The sequence below is a fragment of the Neomonachus schauinslandi genome, chromosome 5 (assembly GCF_002201575.2).
Source record: "Neomonachus schauinslandi chromosome 5, ASM220157v2, whole genome shotgun sequence".
NCBI lineage: Eukaryota > Metazoa > Chordata > Mammalia > Carnivora > Phocidae > Neomonachus > Neomonachus schauinslandi.
The window spans coordinates 82,121,804-82,145,799 of NC_058407.1; the positions used below are offsets into that span (position 1 = coordinate 82,121,804).

The window sequence follows — 23,996 nt, forward strand, 5'->3', positions numbered from 1 at the left end:
GAGAGAAGTAACTCTCAGGAGAATCTTTAAAGGTGCTTGTAGTAAAACTGTGGCTTATCTTAATGTGAAAATGATGGATAATCCAGAATTTGAACTTTTGGAAAATAAGTATGTCCACAAACATACTATACATACTCACAGTATAAAATACAATTCTACACATATTTTAAAAAATCACATCTCATTTTAGAAAATGGAATATTTAATAGATAACTACTATATTTTTTAGTCCATAAACACTGAAGCAACACTTACATAATTGTGTCAAATTTCACCTTAATCACATTCACACATTTAATGAACAGGTGTATTATAAATATTGGGATTTTGCCATTTGGTCTTTTACAGTTCTAGTCATTTATATTCTCTGGGTTCTTTACCATTTTCAGAGAAATTCAGTCACTAGTACCCGTGCATCCACTGTGTTCATTATGACCATTGTGAACTCATCATTAACTGTCTTCATTAATATCCACGGTGAAATCATTTCTTAACCACCTCTTCATGAATGACCAGTGGAGACAAGCTACAACAATAGCCGTTGGAGGAATACTGGACGTGGATTTGCTTAAAGCTCTTTATTTTATAGTATTTCAGATAGAGAGGTGAAGTGGGTGAAATGATACACTTTTGGTCCCCCTGACTTTGGGATCCAGTAGGGGGAACTTAGCTCCCTATGGGCAACTTCTCAAAATAATCTTCTGAATTAGATATTGGTGCCTTTGCTTACCACTTAAGAAACCAAAGCTTAGGGAAATATCTAATTCAGAAGATTATTATGAGAAGTTTGAGATACCACATGTAAAGGACCTGGTACACTGCTTAGCACTTAGCCCTCAAAATAGTAGCTGTCATTATCATTTCATTGTTGACAAGAGAGTTCGGAATTTGTAGGCAAAAAACAGAACAAAACAAAACAAAAAACAAAACCTTACTTCAAAAAGTCAACTCTGCCCGTTACATTTTGTGAGACCTCAGACAAGTCCTGTTTTTTTCTTTTTGCTTTTGTTTTTAACCTGTGTGATGGATATAATAACACAATCTGAGCCTCCAGGTTTTTGCTATGATTAAATGAGAGAATACAGACAGGTAAAAGCATCTAACATAGTTCCTGGCACATAGGCTGCTCAATAAATGTTTACTGAATCTGAATTTAAAATATATACGTCACCCAAATTACAAATATTAGTGTCTGTATTCATCCACAGACATGACATCCCCGAGATAGATATGTTTCTGATTTTACATCTTCCAAATTATTTGGTCTTAAAGAAGTTGTTATATATATATATATGTCAGGTATTTGAAAAAAAAAGTGGCTCTGTATAGGAGCCTTCTATCTTTATGTAAGTTAATAAAGAGGCTAGGAATGTTCTGCAGGTTTCAGAAATCTGGCGGCTGTTACTTTAACTCTGCAACTTAGACAGAAGACTTCTGTTTCTTTATGAGCACACTACAGTGAATATTTTGTCTAGCTGCAGGGGAAAAGCTTTGTCATGGACTTTGCAGACAATAGCCTTAAAAGTAAAATGGTCTGCTTTTGGTGCCGGGAGGTTCAGGGGCCTATTGTTAGTGCACAATGGATTTCTATTGCTGCATTCCTGCTTTGCAAAGGTTTGTTAGCTTTTAATGACTGACAGTACTCTATTGCAAATACCGTATTGGCTGTACCCTGTTTACATGCTACTCAAGAATTTTTGTGGAGTGCTGGAAAAAAGAAACAGTGGTGTTTGTTTGACCTACTCTGATAAGGTTTAAAAAATGATTTCGCTCATGAAGTGCTTACTGGGAATGTAGAAACATTGGAAATCCGTGCAGAAGTATTTTAAAGTTACTTTGAAAGCCTCAATGAACAGAAATATTGATTACAGTACGAAGAGATTTAAGCTGTTTTATTACTCAGAATTGTCATTACCATTTTCAAAACCACTATGGTACAGAAAGAGGGATATTTGAAGAAAAAGTAAAAGCAATTTCTTAGGATCTGTCTTCCTTAAAATGTAAGAAGTGGAGATACCTTGTTACAAAGGAAAAAAAAATACAACTTACACATTCCGTAGTAAATTCCATAGTAAATGTGTACACAGTAATTGTGGTAGGTGTGTGTGTGTGTGTGTGTGTGTGTGTGTGACCATATGTATAGACCATAGACTATGTAAAGCAGTAATCATACAGACTCACTATTTTATTTTCCAGAAGTTTTTGACATCTGGGGAAAAAAAAAAAAGCGTTTCATATTGTCACAGTTTTTCCAAGGAAATTTCACCTCTACTTTTTTGAAAACTCCACACGGGCTTTGTGACTCTGACAGTCAATGGCTGTAAGATGGAGGCCTGAGAGAAGTAGATAGCATTAGCCAAAGATGATGATGACGCCTTAAAATGCATTTTACTGTGGGGAAAATGAACCAGTTTCTAATAATCTTATGGTCTCTAGGCCAGACGGTCCCTTTGATAAGTTAACATGTACTCCCTTTATGCTCCTAGTAGGGGGTAAACAAATGTCTGAACAAACACAAATACACATAAACACCAATGTGGAGAATGGCAGTGTATGTCTTAGATCCAGATACTAAGTGTGGGTATTGTTATTTAGATGGAGCATACTGGGACACTTATCTTTTAGTACACTCCATTTTCTAACTGAATACAGTGCTAATCGTGGGATTGAAAGCCATTGTAATTGTGTACCCATCTAAATGCTGACAAGAATATACAATTACATTGTTTGGAATTGAGTTTAATGTTTGGGAGTTTTATTAGCATTTATGTTTACTTATACATTAAAATTCAACACAAAAGAAGAGGTCAAAAACCATGTGATATATAGAAGCAAATATCAGACTAAAGCATAACCTTGCTCTTTAAAATATATGTGCCCTGTCTCAATACTGGGCATTTTAAAAGAATGTGAGACAAATCTGAAATAAGCAAATAATAGGTTTCTATTATAGGCATTACTCACTTTTCTAGATTTTGCAATCTTTGTAAATCTTCTTTTATACCAACTTTTTTTTTTTTTTTAGTGTTCACGTTCACGGTACTGGCAAATCTTTCCACAGTGTGCTTACCACCATACGATGTTAAACACATATTATAAAGTGGATGTAATTGTAAACACACAGAGGGATATAATTACATGTAGCAGATTTAAGAGCTAATTCTTTGCCTTTTTTTTTTGCTCTGCATTTTATCAACATAATTATTTTTTGACTGCAGACTAACACCCTGAAATTGACAAGCATCTATTATAGCAGGAATTTGTTCACCAAATTGAAAAACAATGAACTGCAGGTTTATATGTACCCATTGTCATAAAGAATTAGTACGGCTTTGTTCCGCAAGAAGAAAAAGCTAATGATTTTGAAACAGCAGGTGACAAAACACATTCTTCTCCCCACCCCCCCTCCGTTATCAGTTTGTTGATGAAGTCATTATGAACTGGGGCCCGGATAGGGATGGCCTTATTTTTAGCAGATAGACTTTTAATGAGCTGCATTGTAAAGATAGTCGTGTTGATTTGCTTACATTTTTTTTTTTCTTTACTTAGAAACCCCCAGTATTGAAAAGCTACTCTCAAAGGACTGGAAAGACAAACTTCTTGCAATGGGATCAGGGAACTTTGGTGAAATAAAAGGTAATATATTTGCAATTATTTTGATCTAAAATGTACGAAAATGAAGTTTATATTTTGAAATATAACAGTGATACAGTGCTTCTCCCCCCCATCCCCTCCTGCCTCATGTATTCTCTGTCTTTGGTGTTTCTTCCTTCTAGCTTGAAAGTGGATGTGTCAGGGTTCTTATTTTCTCTTTGTTTGTGCCTTATTAGATAAATGGAATGTCATTTTAACAGAATAACCCCACTGTATCTTCAAAAGGCTTTGGTTTTCATCATTAAAAAAAAAATTTAAATGATTTACCTTGTAAGTAGGAATGTATTTACATCAGGGTTAAAAACTGCCTATTATGATGATTTTATACATTCTACATATTAGAAGTGTGAATGTACATAATCTACATTTAAAACCAGAAATGATGAATGCAGAAAGCTTAATAAAGGTTGTTTTTCACTAATGAGAGCAATATTTTTGGTTTGGTTTTATTTGAATCAGACATTACAAACAACTAAGAGAAAAAGTCTGTATGGACTTCATGATACTGAATATTCATATCTTAATAAACTTTTACTAATAACAGTGGGAGAGGGCTTAATTTCTCATATAAAAATAGAATCAAATGGTCATTTCAGTTAATTTTAATGTGTGTTTTCTCAAAGCCTAGTAGGCAGTCTATGGTTTTCTATTTGTTGCCAATAGCACACTTGATTCTGAGTTCTAAAGAATTAATTTTGAGAAAAAAAATACTACTTATTCATCAATATTAAAATATTTCGTTATATATTACTCTATATTTTTTGGTAGAAGCTGAATATATTTAAAATATCACCAGATTTATATTAATATACATGTAGAAATATGTGTATAAATAACTTTTTTGCATATGTATGTATGCGCACATGTTCTCCCAATGAAAAAGGCAATTGTCTTTCTTATGGCTCTGCTGCACTGGAGCATCCTAAAGAAAGACAGGACACTAGCATCTCAGCATTTGGAAACTTCCAGAAAATGCTGGACTGAATATTTCACTTTTCATCCATTCTACTTGAAGTTTACATATATTCAGGTTATGATTAAGTAGACCTTGATGGTGAGAGAAAGAATGGGTGCTAATCAACAAATTCAGTAACCAAAATCTATAATGGAATCAAATTCAAACAGATAATAATTTGTATGTCTTAAAGAGCTTGAAGACCAAGTTTAAAGAGAACAGAGAGATCTCTCTTCCAAGGCAGCAGATCCTTTATATTATTATGTTGGATTTTTAACCCATTTGCACCCGCGGTAGAGGATGTGTTCTCTCCAAGGTTCTTTATTCTCCTCTGACCTGAGTGAAAACTGAGAGTAGAACAGAGAAGACCGCCTGTTCCAAGCCTTGTGATCTCATTCCATTGGAGGACAAACATTTTTCCCTCCCTCGTTTTCTTCACAAGTCAGACTTAAAAGCCGCCACGGCAGTGATGATAAGCTTGGAGGAAAGCAGCTCCGCTCTCCTTTCAGGCTTGCCTGTGGGGTTAGTTCAGGAAGCTGTAGTACAGTCAAAAGAAGTTCTGTCTTTAATTTTGAGTTTTTTAAGCTTCACATTCAGAGCATAAGTTTGGTGATTGTCCTCTGGTTCTATTCAAAAAAGCTGTTTTCTGATGCATTTAAAAGGCAACCTGTGGATCTTTCTTTGGTTGGGGGCATGGTTATTAGGTGCTTGGATAGGTTTGGCAGAAAACTGGGAAAATAGCGCTGGCTTACTTTTCCTACTGACTGCCCGTGACAGTTGCAATTACTCTCCATTGTTCATAGGTGGCTAGAAAGTGGAAAGGATACAATAGTGTGTAGCCCTCTGGGGGTAAATGAATTTGACTTAATGGTTCTTGGGGGGTCAGACACCATGATTATGCCATGCCCAGGAATGTGGTTTTCATGCCACCTTAGAAGAAGGTGTGTGAGAACAATGGCTTAGCTGTTTGGCAGTTTTTTTTTTTTTTTTTTTTTTTATGAAGCAAATAAAGGTGTAAGTCTCGTGTATGTGCGCACTGTTTTGGGTTGAGGTAGGCAAGAATAAGTGTGAGCTTTTCTTTATCTGGAAATATGAACTCATTCAACTATTAGATGATTAGCGATAATCGAGAATAATATATTTAATACACTCTTTGCATATGTTAGCACAGGTACTGCCTTTACAGTATTAACCAAGTCTTGTCAACTGAAACTTTTCTCCTCTGTTTACACTGGTCAGTTTTCATTTGACTTTTAATTAGTTCCAGAAAACATGTGAGTGAATGAGTGTGTGTGTGTGTGTGTGTCGTGTGTATGTGTGCGCGTGCGCGAGCGCGAGCGCACCTATTCTTAAAATCTAAAACTAGCCAAGGGAGAGCAGAGCTCAGTTCCTAAGCACTGGCTTCAAGCTGCTGCATGTGAATTAATTTCAGGGCATTTGGACAAAGGTTAATATTACAGATTGGCAAAGTTCAAAGAATTGTTTCTTGCTATTACTGTTTAAAAAGTTAAAATGATAAACTTTTAAAAATAGGGGAAATAAATAGCATTTGGTTTGGATGTTTTAGCTATCCATAAGTAGTTGTCATACCCACTTAAAGTCAATCTCATTTTTCAAGAAACAGTGTGGGTTAGTAAAGGTCACCCACTTCTGAAAGCATAAAATTATTTCTCATGTTAGATAATTTTGCCTGTTGGAATTTATACCATTTTATGGTCTGGTACCTTGGAAATGTGAAGTAATTAGGTTTTAAAGTTACATTCAAAACAGCCCTCTAAAAAACATCCAAAAAGGACACTAGATCCAGTTTTGCCGAACGCAACTGTGTGACTGAAAAGCTTGGCCCACCGTCAATATATGTGTATCCACTGATGAGCTGCCGGAAGAAATGATTTATTTCTTCTTCTCCAGTCAGCTATCTCGTGCGGACCGGTCAGCTTGCGGGGCTTTTTGTTGTTATCTATAGCAGAAGCACTGAGTAACGGTTGTGTGAGGTGAAGAAATACCTCTTAGAGCCTCATAGTTACCGAGAGGGCGACAAAACCGCGCCTGCCCTCCCCTTGGCAACGGGGCCATCACACGTTGTTTTAGCTAGCATGAAATTCCATTACACTGAAGGTCATTGCATTGGCACTTCACCTGAGCACAGTATCTGGGGATCCGTGGCAGCTTTGACTCATCTAAACAGATCATTTTCTTTTCAATAAAGTCATTGCAAGAATTTGTATTTTACGGACTTAAATTTTTTTTTTTTTTTTTTTTTTTTTTGTAGAATTGTGACCAAAAAATCTGCATGCAGAATTCTCGCAAATATTTCTATCTTGGTGAAGTTAGAAAAGCAGGGCGTTGTCTGAGAGGTTTTCTGTCCAGGTGCCTCAGATAAGCCCAAATCAGTTTTGCCACCTGCCTTGTAAAAAGAATTCTTCAGAGCCTGGTTTCTTTGCCATTGGTATCTCTGGTAGACCCTTTCTGACCCTGCTCAGAATGCATTAATTTAGGCCGGGAAAATGTTGTATCCGGTATTAAGAAAAATGCCAGCTGCAGTTGGTATAATAAAAAATTGGCTCTTTTGAAAGCTATAATTTTGTTCTTTCTAGAAGATGGAACATAAAGGCAAACACCAGACCGCTCTAGAATGCCAGTAATAGATTCGAGGAAATAACCTATTCGGTGATATTTTGGCCTCTTAGAACTCATGATAAATACATGCTCTTTAGATCCCACATGTGGGTTAAAGTAGATCCTCTGTTAGGTGACATAACATTTTGAGATAAAAGAGGTGTGGATTCAGTATGTGGCTTGAAAGAGATAATTCTGTTTAAATGACATTAGACGACTTGTAAACAAATCGGCATGGAATAAGAATCTGGTCCCAGGTAATAAATCTAGTAAGGGATCCTTAGAATTTTTAAATTTAAAACATGAAAACTAAAATCCCCGTTTAGTTACATAAGGGTTTTTGTCACTTTGAAAGTTGTTTTAAACCCTTTCTTTTAAAATCAAAAAAACTAAGAATCACATGCTTTGCTCATACTTTGTGACTTACTTCATTTGTACATTAACCTAAAATATATGCCTGCACATTTTTATAAAAGGGTTGGAAATGTTGATTATTTTTTGAGGGAACTGTTGCCTCTGAAACGTGTTCAATGCAAGAGTCAGCCGTGAAGAAGGTACATAACACATAGACATTTACTTCTAAATAAAGTGAATGCTTAATGTTTTCAATCTACTAAGCTTGTTTTATAGTTCCTCTGTAGTTGCTTATGAGTCGTGTGTTCACTTTTTTTAAAAAACTACTTTGTGAGAACCGAAGAAAGACTACTGGTCCATAGCATATGAGGTTTGGCAAGGTCTGTCAAAGTGACAAAAAAGTGACTTTATGTTTCCTGCCCATCAGTGACTTGCTCTGTCCCAGAATGCCAGAGGCTTTATGCCAGTGTATAAACAGAGCAAGTGATGGAAAGAGAATGGTCAGACATTGGATCTCATTGATTTCTGTATTGATGATCTAGTTCACGAATTAAGAAGTTTTATATATCTTTCAAAGAAGGTACTTAATAATGCATGTTTTATTTTTTATTTTTCATTTTTTAAAAGATTTATTTATTTTATTTTAGAGAAAGAGAGAGAGAAAATAGGGAGAGGGGCACAGGGAGAGAATCTTCAAGCAGATTTCCCGTTGAGCGGAGCCCAATGAAGAGCTCATCGCATGACCCATGAGATCACGACCTGAGTCAAAACCAAGAATCAGATGCTTAACCAACTGAGCCACCCAGGCACCCCAATAATGCATGTTTAACAGATACTCTTACATATTAAATCTGATTCTGTATTTGAAAATAAAAATGTGCCTTCTTCAATATTTTTTTCTCATTTAAAAATACATTCATTCATTTAATGAGTATTCATTCATGCAAGGGATGTGAAGATTCTAAAACTGAAATAATTTGGGGTGCCTGGTGGCTCAGTCGTTAAGTGTCTGCCTTCGGCTCAGGTCATGATCCCAGGGTCCTGGGATCAAGCTCCGCATCGGGCCCTGCATCAGGCTCTGCATCAGGCTCCCTGCTCAGCAGTAAGCCTGCTTCTCCCTCTCCCACTCCCCCTGCTTGTGTTCCCTCTCTCGCTGTCTCTCTCTCTCTGTCAAAATAATAAATAAATAAAATGTTTAAAAAAATAAAATTGAAATAATTTTAAAACCATTATTTTTTTTCTTATAGATATGGACTCCAAAGCTTACACTATCCAGATTATTAGATGATGGAATTAACCTAAAACCCTCTCCTCTTTTAAATGACTATTTTTCTTCCTAGGGAAGCATGGTGTAGTTAAAAAAAAAAAAAAAAAAAAAACTGGTGTCATGTTGCTGTGATTCTTCCAAGGACTTGTGGAAATCAGTTTAACTCTTTTGGTTTATTGCCTCATCTGCTCACTTAAAAAACAGTTGCAGATTACTATTGATTACATGCCCATTTATGTACAGGCACCTTGTAAACATTTTCCTTACAAAATTATTGTGACAGAGTCATTTTATTCCCAATTTACATAGGAAGAAGTGGAAACAGAGAGAGAGAGAGAGGAGAGAGAGAGATTAATTATCCAAAACCATATACTTTAGTTGTGACAGAGTCAAGATGTGAACCTAATCCTGCCTGTCTTCAAAGGCTGTGCTCTTTGCATGATGCTTGGCAGTCTCTCCTCAGTAAAGTTGGAATGGATGATCTCTAAAATCCTTTAAAACTTGAAAACATTTCCAGGCCCAGCACAGCTGGATGCAGTGCCCTCTGAGATGCAGTCATGATATTCTACTCTATGCTTAGATCTGTCCCTTAGCACACATACACTGTTTTGTATTGTTAGCTTATTTACGTATTTACCTTTCCCTTGTATACTACTAATTTGCCATTGGCCCAAAGTTTGGGACCCAGTTTGTACTTGATGAAAGGATGACAATTTAAAAATGCCATGTTTTGAGAAGATTATTATAGACAACATTAAAGTCTGTAAATGTGGCAAAGTTGATGTGATTTAAACAACAACAAAAAAAGTGACAACTGTTTTTTACATTTTAAATACAGTATCCAAGGAGGTAGGTGGAATAATCTTGGGAAAAGTTTGTAAAATTATAATTTCCATTAAAGGTAAATATTTGTAATAAGAAATAGAATAAAGTAAAAAAAAAAGGAACAAGAACAACCCTTGCTTTCACTACAAAAGTGATAATGCACACATCTTGTCTATAATATCTCAGAAGCAAAGCATCAACCATAGGATAATAACGGTAAAGATCATAGCTACTTGTCAAATGTTCCATTTCACTCTTATGTCAGTTGCCTTATAACTGAAAGCTTCCTATAGGAGATATATTTAAATCCAAGCCAAAGGCCTCTTTTTAAGATCTTAAAGCAAAAGAACAAAAACCACTGTTTTTTCAAAATGATTATTGAAATCTATAAGGTAAGAATATGTATAATATTGGCAGTGTATAATAGAATATCAATTACTTTATTCTGTCATGTAATAAATAATAATATTCCTTATATAATTTTAAAGATTTTATTTATTTATTTGAGACAGAGAGAATGAGAGACAGAGAGCAGGAGAGGGAGGAGGGTCAGAGGGAGAAGCAGACTCCCCGCCGAGCAAGGAGCCCGATGTGGGACTCGATCCAGGGACTCCAGGATCATGACCTGAGCCGAAGGCAGTCGCTTAACCAACTGAGCCACCCAGGCGCCCCTAATATTCCTTATATAATTTTAATTGATTCTAACCTCTCAGGGTATTTATATAGCAGGAAAGGGTAGGTAGCTAAATTTTATCAAAGTTTGATTAAATTTGTTCTTAATGAAAAAGACCAATTCATAGATGTTTGTAAGTTGGATAACCGAACAAATACTCCTTTAATGAATTGGAATGACGCCACTAATATCTTTGATGAGGGAGTCTGCCTTTTCTCTCTTGTACAATAAGAGTGCCACTGAAAGAAGCTTTAGTTGTACATTTAGGCTAATTTAAGTTAGTTTTTATTCATTGTATTTTTAGTTCATTCAACAAATATTGCTGTCTGGCCATGTGCTATGTTCTAGAGATAGAATGGTAGCAAGTAGAGTAGATGGATTTCTGCCCTTTTAAAGCTTACAGTATGGTAGAGCCTCTTTCATTAGGCAGAATTTTTAAAGGCAGGACAACAAATTATTTTTAGGTTCTTCAAGAGGAGTACCAGTTGAGAACAACAATATTTTCATTAAGAAAATTAAAACAAGTCAAGTCCTATCCAAAGTTTAACACTAATAGGCTAAGTAACACCAATTATTAAAGGGGAATAGAAAAAAAAAACCCTTGCAAAGATTGACCATTGCTTTGTAACAAAGAATTAAATTTCTGGTAAGTTTTTTGAAGGAAGAAACATAATCCCCAGTTTACTTTTAGTGTCAAAATTCTGGGCCTTTCCCCTTCTTCTTGAATGAGTTTACTCTTACATTTCCTTTATTTGTATAATAACTCTTAGCAGTTTATTTTGATTTTGATCATTTAATTTCAAGCCATATATCTGTTTCGTTTGAGTGGAATAAAACAATATTGGGGAAATGTCAGCTTCCACGGATTTTTTTCTTAAAATTTTAAATGTGTTCAAGACCATTTTCAATCTGAGTAATCCTGATGAGGGTTTTCCTTATGCATAGAATTGTACATTATTAGTCAATCAAGGACTTTTCTCTGTTCTTATGAAATTTACTTTATTCATTTAGCAAATTGTGATGGGATGTCTACTTTGCTGGATTCCCAGCATCGAACAAAACAAACTAGTGTTCTGCTATCATAAAGTTTATATTCTATGGACGATTCAATAAATAAATGACTATGGTAATAAAATACAACATATGGTGTTAACTACTATGAACAGAATAAAAATTAAATGATGTGACTGAAAGTGAGATGGTGGCTTCCTAAATTTCATTGTTCAAGGGAGGGAGTCTGAGGAGTTGGCATTTAAATGATTATCTGGTTGGATCTGATAGTTTATTATCTTTTCCATTTAAATGTAAGCTCTCTGAAACAGAGACATTTTTGTCTGGCCTAGACACTGTGATATCCCCAACACCTAGAATAGTGTGAGGGACATAGAAGGAACTCTTCGGGTATATGCAAAAGGAATGAAAGGGAAAAGTTCATCATTTGAGGTGGTTCTCTCCCAGGGGAAGTTTGGCATTGTCTGGAAACATTTTTGGTTGTTATAACTAGGTGGGAAGTGCTACTAGCATCTAGCCAGAGATGCTACACGACACAGTCCCCAGAAAAGGAACTGTCTAGTCCAAAATATCAACAGTGCCAAGATTGAGAAATCTTGATCTAAGACAAGACTTTTCCATGGAAAACAATTGGAGCACAAAGACCCTAATATGGGAGCAACTTTAAAAAATGGTCTTGAACACATTTGAACTTGGTGTATTGGTATTGGAGGAACTTAAAGAAGGCCATGTAACTGAAGCACTTTTACAAAAGAGAAATGGAAGAGATGATGCCAGAGAAGGTCAGAGCTAGATCATTCAGGGCTTTGTTAGGGTAAGGAGTTTGGATTTTATTCTATGTGCAGGGTAAAGCTATGAAATGATTTTATACAGGTGTGTGACATGATCTGATTTACTTTTCTAAATGGATCGCTCTGAACTTTTGCTTGAAGAATAGTTTCTAGTAGGAGAAGAAGTGGAAGCAGGTAGAATGGTTAGAAAACAGTTTGTAGTAGTGAAGGCAAGAGATTATGATGGCCTGGAATTAAGAGTTTATACTGGAGATAGAGACTCATGGGCTAATTTCTATGTTCTCGGGTTAATAGGATTCCCAATGAATTAGATATGGAAAATGAGGAAGATGAAAGGATGTAACAATATAGGGGCGGTGATATCTCTTACTGAGAAAGGGATGACCGAAGCTGATTCCCTTCTTTCATGTCTTGTGTCGCATTACACTAAGGAATGTTCTGACCTCTACTTCTGTGGAACCTTTAGGACTATAACAGTCACTCAAATGATTACCATGCCTATAGTCATGAAACAGAATATATTTGCCTCTTACTTCAATAATCCGTCATTCAGGGGAACTGAAGCAGGACTAGCATAGATTAAAACACTTAAGAGTGCAAAGAAATGAAACATGAAAATAAATTATTATCAGTGACACACACAAACATGAACTCATACCATTAGCTATCTGAATCTGGTTGACCTAGGCCATAGATACAGGATTGTGCCCCCATAGTGTTGTACACTTGTGAGATTCTTAAAAATCTTAAATCTATGTGAAGAAACAGTAGCTCCTCTTTTTGTTTGGGAGGCCTCTGGATTTTCCAGTGATGTTTACACACACACACACACACACACACACACACACACACACTTAAAGTCTAGGATATTTTATGACTCTTAACTAGTTTCTCTAATATTCATAGACCACTTATTGGTCCCTCCCCATGCACTGGAAGATAATTATTATGAAGATCATGATAATTTAGAGATGAAGCCATAGAGTTTACTCCATCTTAATTTAGTACTTTTATAAAAGTGGGGAAAATTTCTTTTGCAAAAGCTTAAGTTCCTTGGCTCAACTCGCTTAAGCCAAAACCAGAACTTCTGTATAACTCATGTAAGATAATACATATCCCCACTTCTCTTGGCTATATTGCATTCCTAAACCTGAGAGTAGTTTAAAGGGAAGTGACCTACTCATTAAAATTTTAGATAATTTACTATATGCCAGGTCTTCTAGTAGGTAATGAGGGTATAAGAGTTGGTAATTTACAGCTGTTGCTGTCACAGCTATCTCTGCTGACTTTAGGAAATAAATGTGAAAATAAGATTTATAATGTAATGATTAAATAGTATAATAAAGATATCCACTGTGTGGGTTCCAAAAGAGGGGAACAGCTGTTATCCATGAGAGTCAGGATAAGAGTCTTAAAGAACAAGGCATATGACCTGGAACATGAAGAATGAATGTTTAGAGAGGGAGTGGCCAAGGTAAGACATTTGTGAAGGGTGGTGTCCTTTGTGAAGGATGTTGAAAAGTCATTGTGGCTAGAATTTAGGATGCACAAAGGAAGTGAGAAGGTTGGATCACAAATAGAAGGACTTTATTCATTCTTAAGAATGAATTGACATACTATTCCAAAGACAATGAGGAACAAGTGGAGGTATTTAAATGATTATTAAAATCATAGTTACATAGGTAGATTTGTTTTTCTAGGAAGATAATTTTGGTACCAGTTTGAGGATAGACTTATAGAGAGAAAAATTAGTGACAGGAAGTTCTATTAAAGGGGGGCACCTGGGTGGCTCGGTTGGTTAAGCGACTGCCTTCGGCTCAGGTCATGATCCTGGAGTCCTGGGATCAAGTCCCACATCGGGCTCCCGGCTCAGTGGGGAGCCTGCTTCTCCCTCTGACCCTCTCCCCTCTCATGCTGTTTCTCTCTCGCTCGCTCTCTAATAAATAAATAAAATCTTTAAAAAAAAAAAAGGCTACAGGGGTGCATGGGTGGCTCAGTCTGTTGAGTGGCCAACTCTGATCTCAGCTCAAGTCTTGATCTCAGAGTTGTGAGTTCAGGCCCCGCGTTGCTACAACAATTCATGAAAAGATGAAAAATGTCAGTGGAGATAAGGAAGGGAGGCTGGAACAAGAGGTCTCCCTACATACTCTAAAACAGCATTTATGTTATGGTGTCCTTTGTGTGAAGAAAATTGTTGTGGGTTGAATTGTGTCCCTCTAAAAATTCATATGTTCAAATTCTAACTTCTAGTACCTCAGAATATGACTGTACTTGGAAATACAGTCTGTATAGAGGCAATTAAGTTAAAATGAGGCCATTAGGGTGAATCCTAATCCAATATGACTGCTGTCTTTATAAGAAGAGGAAATTTGGACATGTATAGAGAGTGATGACATGAAGACACAGGAAGAAGAGGGCCATCTACAAGCCTAGGAGAAAGATCTGGAACAGCTCCTTCCCTCATAGCCCTCAGGAGGAACTGAGATGCTGACACCTTAGTCTTGGACTTCTAGCCAATAAATATAAATTTCTATTCTTTAAGCCATACAATCTGTAGTACTTTGTTACAGCAGCTCTGGTAAACTAGTACAGAAATATTCTGGCATATGCTTGAATCTACATTTACAAGAGTATGATAATAATAATAATTGTAGTTATCTCTGAAGGAATAGTATTCAGAGGAGATCTTTCACTGCATACCCTTTTCTAATTACCGACTATTTACTCATGTGAACATAATAATATTGCAGAAATACATTTGACTAATTAAAATTAAAACTGAAACAAAGCTATTTTGAGAAAAAAATTATCATGATTTGTTGATACAATGCATTCAGGAGGATGCATAGTTGAGAAGAGAATTGAGGATGTTGTTAATATTTCTAACTTAGAATGTTGATTGAGTGATAACGCTTTAAAAATGAGAAAAATGCAGAACCCCACCTTATACATGTTGAATTTTAAAAGTGAGATCTACACTCAGGATATCTGTTCTGCATCTATAAGTAAGTGACTAGGGCTGGAGGACAAACTCAGGGTTGGCATAAACCTTAATATTTCATTGACTCTGAGACAGTATTCATTGTAAGACTCAGAGGGTTTAAAATATACAAAGTGTGTATCTGAGAATCATTGAAATATAAATAAGTGAAGACAAAAGGATTTTGTTAATCTTTCATATACTGAATGCCAAAATGATACTTGCTTATTCTCAACAAACAAGTATATTTCTTTACACATTGGTATTACACCAGTTATGTAAATGGATAGTATCACCTTAAAGTTTTAAGATATATTTCCACATATTATACATGAAATATATTTTTCTAAGTATGTAAATAATAAGAACATTGTAGAAAATGCTCTTTAAAAGTATAAAAATATTAAAATGGCTTAAATTCCATCACCTAGAAATAGCCACTATAATACATAAATAAAATTTCTTCCAGTCTTTTTTTTCTATAAATACAGATATGTGCATACATTAGATTTTTATACAGATATTTTCTTTTTTTTTTAATTGATGTGTAACTGACATACAATATCATATTAGTTTCTGGGGTACAACTCAATATTCAATATTTGTGTATAATTGTGAAATAATCACAGTAAGTCTGATTAACATCCATCACCAAACACAGTTCCAAAATTTTTTTCTTGTGATGAGAACTTTTAAGACCTACTTTCTTAGCAACTTTCAAATATGCAGGACAGTATTATTAACTATAGTCACTATGCTGTACATGACATTCCCATGACTTGTTTATTTCATAACTGGAAGTTTGTACTTTTTGACCCCTTTCACCTATTTCACCCACCCCTTATCCCTGCCTCTAGCAACTACCAATCTGTTCCTGAATTTATGAGATTGGATTTTTGTTTGTTTCTCTCTCTCCTTTTTTTTTTCAGATACCACATATAATTGAGATCATATGGTGTTTGGCTTTGTCTGTCTGACTTATTTCACTTAGTATAATGCCCATAAGGTCTATTTGTATTGTCACAAATGGCAAGATTTTATTCTTTTTTTTATCACTGAATAATATTCCAGTGTGTGTGTGTGTGCATTACATCTTCTTTATCCATTCATCCATCAATGGACATAGGCTGTTTTTATATCATGGCTATTGTAAAAAATGGTGCTATACATGGGGGTTCATATATCAATGATATTGATACTGATATTCCTATATCAAGCCAGTGTGTTCGTTTTCTTTTAATAAATACCCAGAAGTGGAATTGCTGGATCATATGATAGTTATATTTTTAATTTTTTGAGAAACATTCATACTATTTTCCATAATAGCTGCACGAATTTACATTCCCACCAACAGTATACAAAAGTCCCCTTTTTTCCACATTCTTGCCAATGCTTGTTATTTCTTCTCTTTTTAGTTAATAGCCATTCTGTCAGGTGTGAGGTGAGATCTCATTGTGCGTTTTTGTGTGTGTGTCTGTGTAGTTTGGAGTTGCATTTCCCTGATGATTAGTGATGCTGAGAATCTCTTCATGTACCTGCTGGCCTAATGTATGTCTTCTTTGGAAAAATATTTATATTCTCTGCCCATTTTTTAATTGGATTGAATTTTATTTATTTTGTTTGCTATTGAGTTGTATGAGCTCTTTATTTATTTTGGATATTAACCTTTTATCAGATATATAATTTTCTCCCATTCAGTAGGTTGCCTTTTCACAAATGTTTCATTACTACCCAGTTTTTTCACCTAGCTTTATATCATGAACAAGTTCCCATACCATTAAATATTCTTAAAAAATAGTTTTTTCAAGGGTGAAAAATACAATCTGGTTGTTCCATAATTATTTGATTATTCCCATTTGACATTGAGATTGTTTCTAATATTTCATTTGAAACATTTCTAAATACTTATCTTCATTTCTTGTAGTTTTCTTGGGCTAGGTTTTCTTTTTTTTTTAATTTTATTATGTTATGTTAATCACCATGCATTACATCATTAGTTTTTGATGTAGTGTTCCATGATTGTTTGCATATAACACCCAGTGCTCCATTCAATACGTGCACTCTTTAATACCCATCACTAGGCTAACCCCTCCCCGCACCCCCCTCCCCTCTAGAACCCTCAGTTTGTTTCTCAGAGTCCATAGTCTCTCATGGTTCGTCTCCCCCTCCAATTTCCCCCCTACTATCTTCTTTTTTATTTTAACATATAATGTATTATTTGTTTCAGAGGTACAGATCTGTGATTCAACAGTCTTACACAATTCACAGCGCTCAGGGTTCCCCTTTCTCCGCATCCCCGCCAACATCTGTCGTTTCCTGACTTGTTAATTTTAGCCATTCTGACTGGTGTGGGGTGGTATTTCATTGAGGTTTTGATTTGGATTTCCCTGATGCTGAGCGATGTTGAGCACTTTTTCATGTGTCTGTTGGCCATTTGGATGTCTTCTTTGGAAAAATGTCTGTTCATGTCTTCTTCCCATTTCTTGATTGGATTATTTGTTCTTTGGGTGTTGAGTTTGATAAGTTCTTTATAGATTTTGGATACTAGCCCTTTATCTGGTATGTCATTTGCAAATATCTTCTCCCATTCTGTCGGTTGTCTTTTGGTTTTGTTGGCTGTTTCTTTTGCTGTGCAAAAGCTTTTTTACACTGTTGGTGGGAATGCAAGCTGGGGCAGCCATTCTGGAAAACAGTATGGAGGTTCCTCAAAAAGTTGAAAATAGAGCTATCATACGACCCAGCAATTGCACTACTGGGTATTTACCCCAAAGATACAAATGTAGTGATCCGAAGGGGTACGTGCACCCCGATGTTTATAGCAGCAATGTCCACAATAGCCAAACTATGGAAAGAGCCAAGATGTCCATCGACAGATGAATGGATGAAGAAGATTTTTTTTTTTAAGAGAGGGAGGAAGAAGGGTAAGGGGCAAGGGGAGAGGGAGAGAGAGAATCTTAAGCAGGCTCCACACCTAGCACAGAGCCTGACACAGGGCTCAATCTTGCAATGCTGAGATGATGACCTAAGCCAAAATCAAGAGTTGGATGCTTAATTGACTGAGTCACCCAGGTGCCCCTGGGCTAGATTTTTATAAATGAAATTATCCCTTGAAGATAATGAGGATTACAAGGCCTGATATGTATTACTTTTCTTAGTATGTATTCCTAGAAATGTGGTTACTAATGATGTGTGAAGATGTACATTGTACCATCACTTGAATATTTTCTTTAAAATCTTCCCAGTATATATTTAGATTATTTATTATTAGAATTCTAATTGCAACAATCATATTGTTGTTATTCTTAGAATAAATGTTCTTCTGTTCAATGGAATCCAAATGTCTGAAGTATAGTAAATTATTAGCAATAATTTATTGCTAGGTATTCATAATAAAGAATTAATGCATGATTCTTGACTTCTATTCACTCATAATTTCTTTTCTAGATATTTATTCTGTAGCCTATCTAAATTACATTAGAAACTTTATTTCCATTCCAAATGGGCCAGTGAAAATTATAAGCCACTAACTATAGTTACTACTTCCTAAAAAGCACATGCTTTTTCAGCATAAATTGTTAGAGAGAAATACACTGGGATGGGGAAGGGTGACTGGGTTATAACAGATCCTTCTATCTAATTACATATACAGGTGGCAAATGCATTATTAAAATAGTGCTTAGTGTCTTATATTAAAGTGAAAATTGTAATTAAAAAGTATGTTCTCTCCTGCTGTGAGTGCTTTACCATAGGGGTCTTGTCTATCTGGTGAATTTTAAAAGAACAATTAAAAGTGATATTGTTCCTGTTTCAGTGAACTGCTCACATTTTTGGTGTACCAAATAAGTATTTTAACCTAACAAAGAAGATTCATAGCATGTTTTAAATATCCTGAGCCTGTTATTTATCATAAATGACTGCTGTGACTTCTTCTCCAAGTGTTGAATTTAACTATAATCTGTGGTGACTATAATGTGATCTCTTAGTTTTTCAACCATATTTCATAATTTCATGATAGCCTGAATTTATATTCTCAATCTTGGATATTTTCCCTGCTAGTTATATTCTATTTTTGAAGAAAGCCTCTGAGTGGCATATGAGAAAACTGTCTAAAATTTGATTGGCTAATAGATTGTTTCCCCTTTTTAATGTAGAATTCCTTGGTTCTAATTCTTCAAGATTCTTTTTTGAGAAAAGGAGAATGATATTACTGATAATAATAACTTGATCTCCTAATAATTATGGTTATTAAATGTTCATGTTTTTGTCTTGCCTCCTTAATTTGATTAAAAACTACTTAGGGCAAGGAGCTGTGCTTTAGGCTTCTTTTTATTTTTTGTCAGATCCCACCATAGAACATTAAAATAGTAGATGCTCACCCCACCACTTTTTGATTTGCTTGTAAAATTAAAAACTATAGATTATTACTTGTCATACATAAAAAAAATCAAAATATTTGTTCATTCTGATATTTTGTAAAGGGGAAATACCCATCGCTTTTCACTGTGGAGTTAAAAAATCTGAAAGAAAGTGAGCCTATGTTTGTGTGTTAACCTTCTATTTAGAATAGTTCTCTATACAACAGATTCATTGTCACTGAATAATCACTCTCTTCTCATTTCCCTTTTCTTGTATGTTTTATTGCCATGTTATTTTCAGGGACTCCTGAAAGCCTAGCTGAGAAGGAGAGGCAGCTCATGGGTATGATCAATCAGCTGACCAGTCTGCGAGAGCAGCTACTGGCTGCCCACGATGAGCAGAAGAAACTGGCTGCATCTCAGATCGAGAAACAACGCCAGCAAATGGAGTTGGCCAAACAGCAACAAGAACAGGTGAGTAGGAGCCAGGGACACAAGTTCCTTAGACATGGTTTTGCCTGCTATTTATAGGACACTCTCCTAGGTGCACAAAGATCAATAAAAGTCTTTCTTCCCACCTCACATAAATAAATAAAAAAACAAAATACAAAAGAAGCAAACAAACAAAAACACTTTGATCTGAAAAAGCTTATCAACTACTTTAGTGGTATGTAACATCGAAGTAATTATAACCAAGGTGAAATTCTGATAGGTCATGAGAGAAGTACCAAGCAGAATCATGGCGTGTCAAGAGAACATTTCCAGTCAGGGACACCGTGAAAGAGTTCATTCAACAGGTGTTTGGTATGAGCTTTGAAGAATAAGTAGGATTTAACAAATGAAGTAAATTAATTTTGGCCCAGGAAGTTTAGTTAGATACCTATTATAATAACTTCAATAAGGAGTGAGAATCTAAACTAGATAGTTTAGAATCTAAACTAAATGACCACAGAAAAAGAGAAGAAAAGAATAAACAGGTGGGAAAACTATGATTAGTTGAATTCTTTGAGTGGGCAAAAGAATGAGGAAAGATGTTGAGCCTGGGTGATGGGTCAAGTCAGGAGGAGGGCAAATTTGGAATAACAGGTGGTTTTATCATGTTTAATTAAAACTCTTGTCAGGTTGTCCAGCTGGAGGTATGTAAAAAACAGCTAGAAATACCAATTGACGGTTTGGAAAAGAGGGCTGAACTAAATTTCTTAGTTTATTTACATAGAGATGGTGGTTTAAACCACTGGGGTAGGTAAGTTTCATTCATTTATTCAACAAATAATCAAGTGCTTCTTATATGCCAGGCACTGTGCTAACTTCTGAGGCTTCATCAATTAACCAGTAAGATAGAGCCCCTAAATTCTAGTGGAAAGAGAGAGATGATTAACAAAGGAAAAGAGAAATTAACAAATGATTTTAGACAGTGATAAGTTATTTGATGAAATGTAATTAGAGCTATTTAATAAATATTGATTGGTATGGCAAAGCAATGTTTCTTAGATTGGGTGGTTGGACCTGGCAATTGAACTCAGATCTAAATGACATACAAGAGGCAGCCATATTAATATCTGGGGCCAGAGTGTTTCATGAGGGAATGGCAGGTTTGTAAGCCCTAAATTAGAATAGTGGTGATAGTATTAGAAAATGGAAAAGGACTAAGGGTAGATCCTTGGGAGATACTGGCATATAGCTGGTAAATAAAAGAAAATGAACAGTTCCAGAAGAACAAACCTACTAGATTTGTCATTTAGTTTCTCACTGTTGGCCTTTTAAGACTCTGGCTTCTCTGGAGCTTTAGTAGTAGAAATAAGGCATAAGAATTGACAAATGTGTAGTAGGAAAATGGAGGCAATGTATAAGAACTATTACTTAAAATTGGTAGCAAAGAGAAGGGAAGAAAGAGGGTGCCATAGGGTGAATTTATATACAGACATGATACATCTCTTCTGGGGCTAACTCCCTTTTGCCATCCCATATTCTGGGCTCTGTCCATTCACCGTCCCAAGTGGAAGAAGACTATTATTTAGTCAGGGGTAAGTGTCCACACATCCCTGCAAAACCTTAACAATTTTCAAAATGTAAACTAGCAGAGTTGAAAGAAGAAATATTCAGATTACATTTGAAGTGACCCCCTTTCAGTTTACTCCTCCCTACTTGGTGGTTCATCTCTGCTTGAAAAATGATGCTTTCATGTTTAATGAAATACTTCATCATCTTCCTTAAAGATATATTTGGCCTGTTCTTGAATATGGCCCAAATTTCTCTTGCTTTACCCCCATGATAAGAGTTCAGAATGCTCACCTGTGACAGTCTAGAAAAAACACTACTCTTTTCTTGTTCATAATTCTCAATGCTTTCAAACATCTGAATTCTAGAAAATTCTAGGAGCTTCTGAAACTGTGGGTCAGATGGGGATATTTCTTTGTAAGAATCACTACTTTGGTGGGTCCAAGGGCATATTTGTCCTGAAAAATCTGAGCAATTGCTAACAGAGAGCAAAGTCCTCTTCTCTTTCACATTCTGGCTCATCCCCACATATCATCAAAGGATTCTAGAATTTTTTACTTTTTCTGACATTATCCTTGGAATTTTAGAAATCATTAGGTTCTTCCAGAATTTCTCTCCTGTGTTGGAAAGATGCTAAGCAATGATGCCTACAAAGCCTGAGAGAAGATCCTTTGTGAAAGCTTCAGGTCAGGTTTCTAGAGCCTATTTTACTCCCCTAGATCTTCTTTACCATGCAGTGCTGGCATGCATAATCACCACTCTTGTAGTCACTGATCTTTTCATCAGGACACAGGAAAATCTCTGAAGGGCATTTAATACTTATTCCTTAAGATTCAGGTTAGGTATATCTTCTCTTGAGAACTCCATTTCTGACCCTCCTCCTAAAACTCCCTACTCATTATAGGGTGTCTCTACTCTGGGCACTCTAATATTCCTATTATAGCCCTTAGAGATGCTAATGAATCTGTTCATTGACCAGCCTTTTCCACTGGACTCTGAGCTCCATTCTACATTTTTTCATTCAATAAATATCTATTGAGCACCAATTTGATGCCAGGTTCTATTCTAGTTACTGGGATACAGCAAAGAATAAAACAGACAAAAATTCCTAATGTATTGAATTCTCATTAGGAAAAGATAGTAAACAAACAAGATGTTGATGAGGGATATAAATAAAGGAGAGAATTAGGGATGAGGGTGCCAGGTAGAGAGAGAGGCTCTTTTAAAATGGGTGCTCAGGGAAGACTTCATTGATAGGGTGATATTTGAGCAGAGACTTGCAGGAGGTGAGGGAGTGGCAGTCAGTTATCTAGGCATAGAGGGTTCCAGATGGAGGGGAAAGCAAGTGCAGAGGCCCAGAAGCAGGTACACCCTTGGGAGATAGGAGCATCCTTAGCGTCTTCAAGAGACAGGAGAGGAGAGTGGCAAGAATGGAGTAACAAAGGGAGGAAGAGGAGAAGGTGAAACCAGAGAGGTAGCAGGAGGCCAAATCATACAGGGTCTTGCAGGCATCATATGGACACTGCCTTCTGCTCTGAGTGAGACAGAGGGTTTCGAAAAGATGAGTAACATGACACAACTTATATTTTAAAAGGGTCTTTCTAGATATTGACATATTATAGGCTGTAGGGAGCAAAGGCAGAAGCAGAAAGAGCAATAGGAGACTATTACAATAACCCAGCAAGAGAGCAGTGGCTTGGAACGGGAGGAAGTGTGGAGGGGTGTGAGGTGGTCAGTTTCTTGATAAATGCTTAAGGTGCTGATAAAAAGATTTATCAGCTGAAATATTGACATGTGGGAGGAAAGGACCAGATTTAAGGAAAAGAGTGATATTTCTTTTCCTACCATCTCCTTTCTACCTTTCTTCAGGGGAAAAAAAAATGGATTTTTTAAACCCTGTCCCTAAGATAAAATGAAAGCATGAAAATAACCATAACTGAATTTAGTTTTGAACTTGTTGAATATGAGGTACCTTTGAGAATGTCATTGGAAAAATGGGTCTGAAACTGAAAGCAAAGGCAGAGGTGAGAGAAACAAATTCATAAGTACTTGGCATACATTCAGGAGTAGGGATACAACTACGACATTGAATGGCTAGACAGAGCAGTTGAAGGTAACTGAGAAGGAACAGGCTGAGGGTAGAGAAAAACCAGGAAAATGTACTGTCATGGAAGCCAAGGAAGAAAGTTCAGGATCAAGGGAAAGAACTTGAGTGTTGAATTTTGATGAAAGGACAAAAGGTGAAATCTAAAAAACACATTAGAATTGAAAAAAGGAGGGGTGCTTGGGTGGCTCAGTCAGTTAAGCCTTTGACTCTTGATTTCGGCTCAGGTCATGATCTCAGGGTCTTGAGATCAAACCCTGTGTCAGGTTCCATGCTCTCCCTCTCAGTCCACCCTCACTGCCCCCCCCAAAATAAATAAATCTTAAAAAAAATTTTAAAATGAGATTGGCGACTTTTATTACCAATTATTTTAGTGGAGAATGGGAGCAGAAACTGTGATGGAGTGCACT

General features: G+C 36.0%; 1 protein-coding gene across 3 annotated transcripts in view; it reads left to right on the forward strand.

Annotated features, from left to right (window-relative positions):
* SOX5 (SRY-box transcription factor 5) overlaps nt 1-23,996 on the forward strand; it is a 346,461-nt gene that overhangs the window by 126,542 nt on the left and 195,923 nt on the right. For all 3 annotated transcript variants that reach the window (XM_021690523.1, XM_021690525.1, XM_021690524.1), the window contains exons 3-4: nt 3,550-3,636; nt 19,786-19,958. In XM_021690523.1, coding sequence (XP_021546198.1) covers nt 3,550-3,636; nt 19,786-19,958 — 260 coding nt within the window. The remainder of the gene's footprint in view (nt 1-3,549; nt 3,637-19,785; nt 19,959-23,996) is intronic.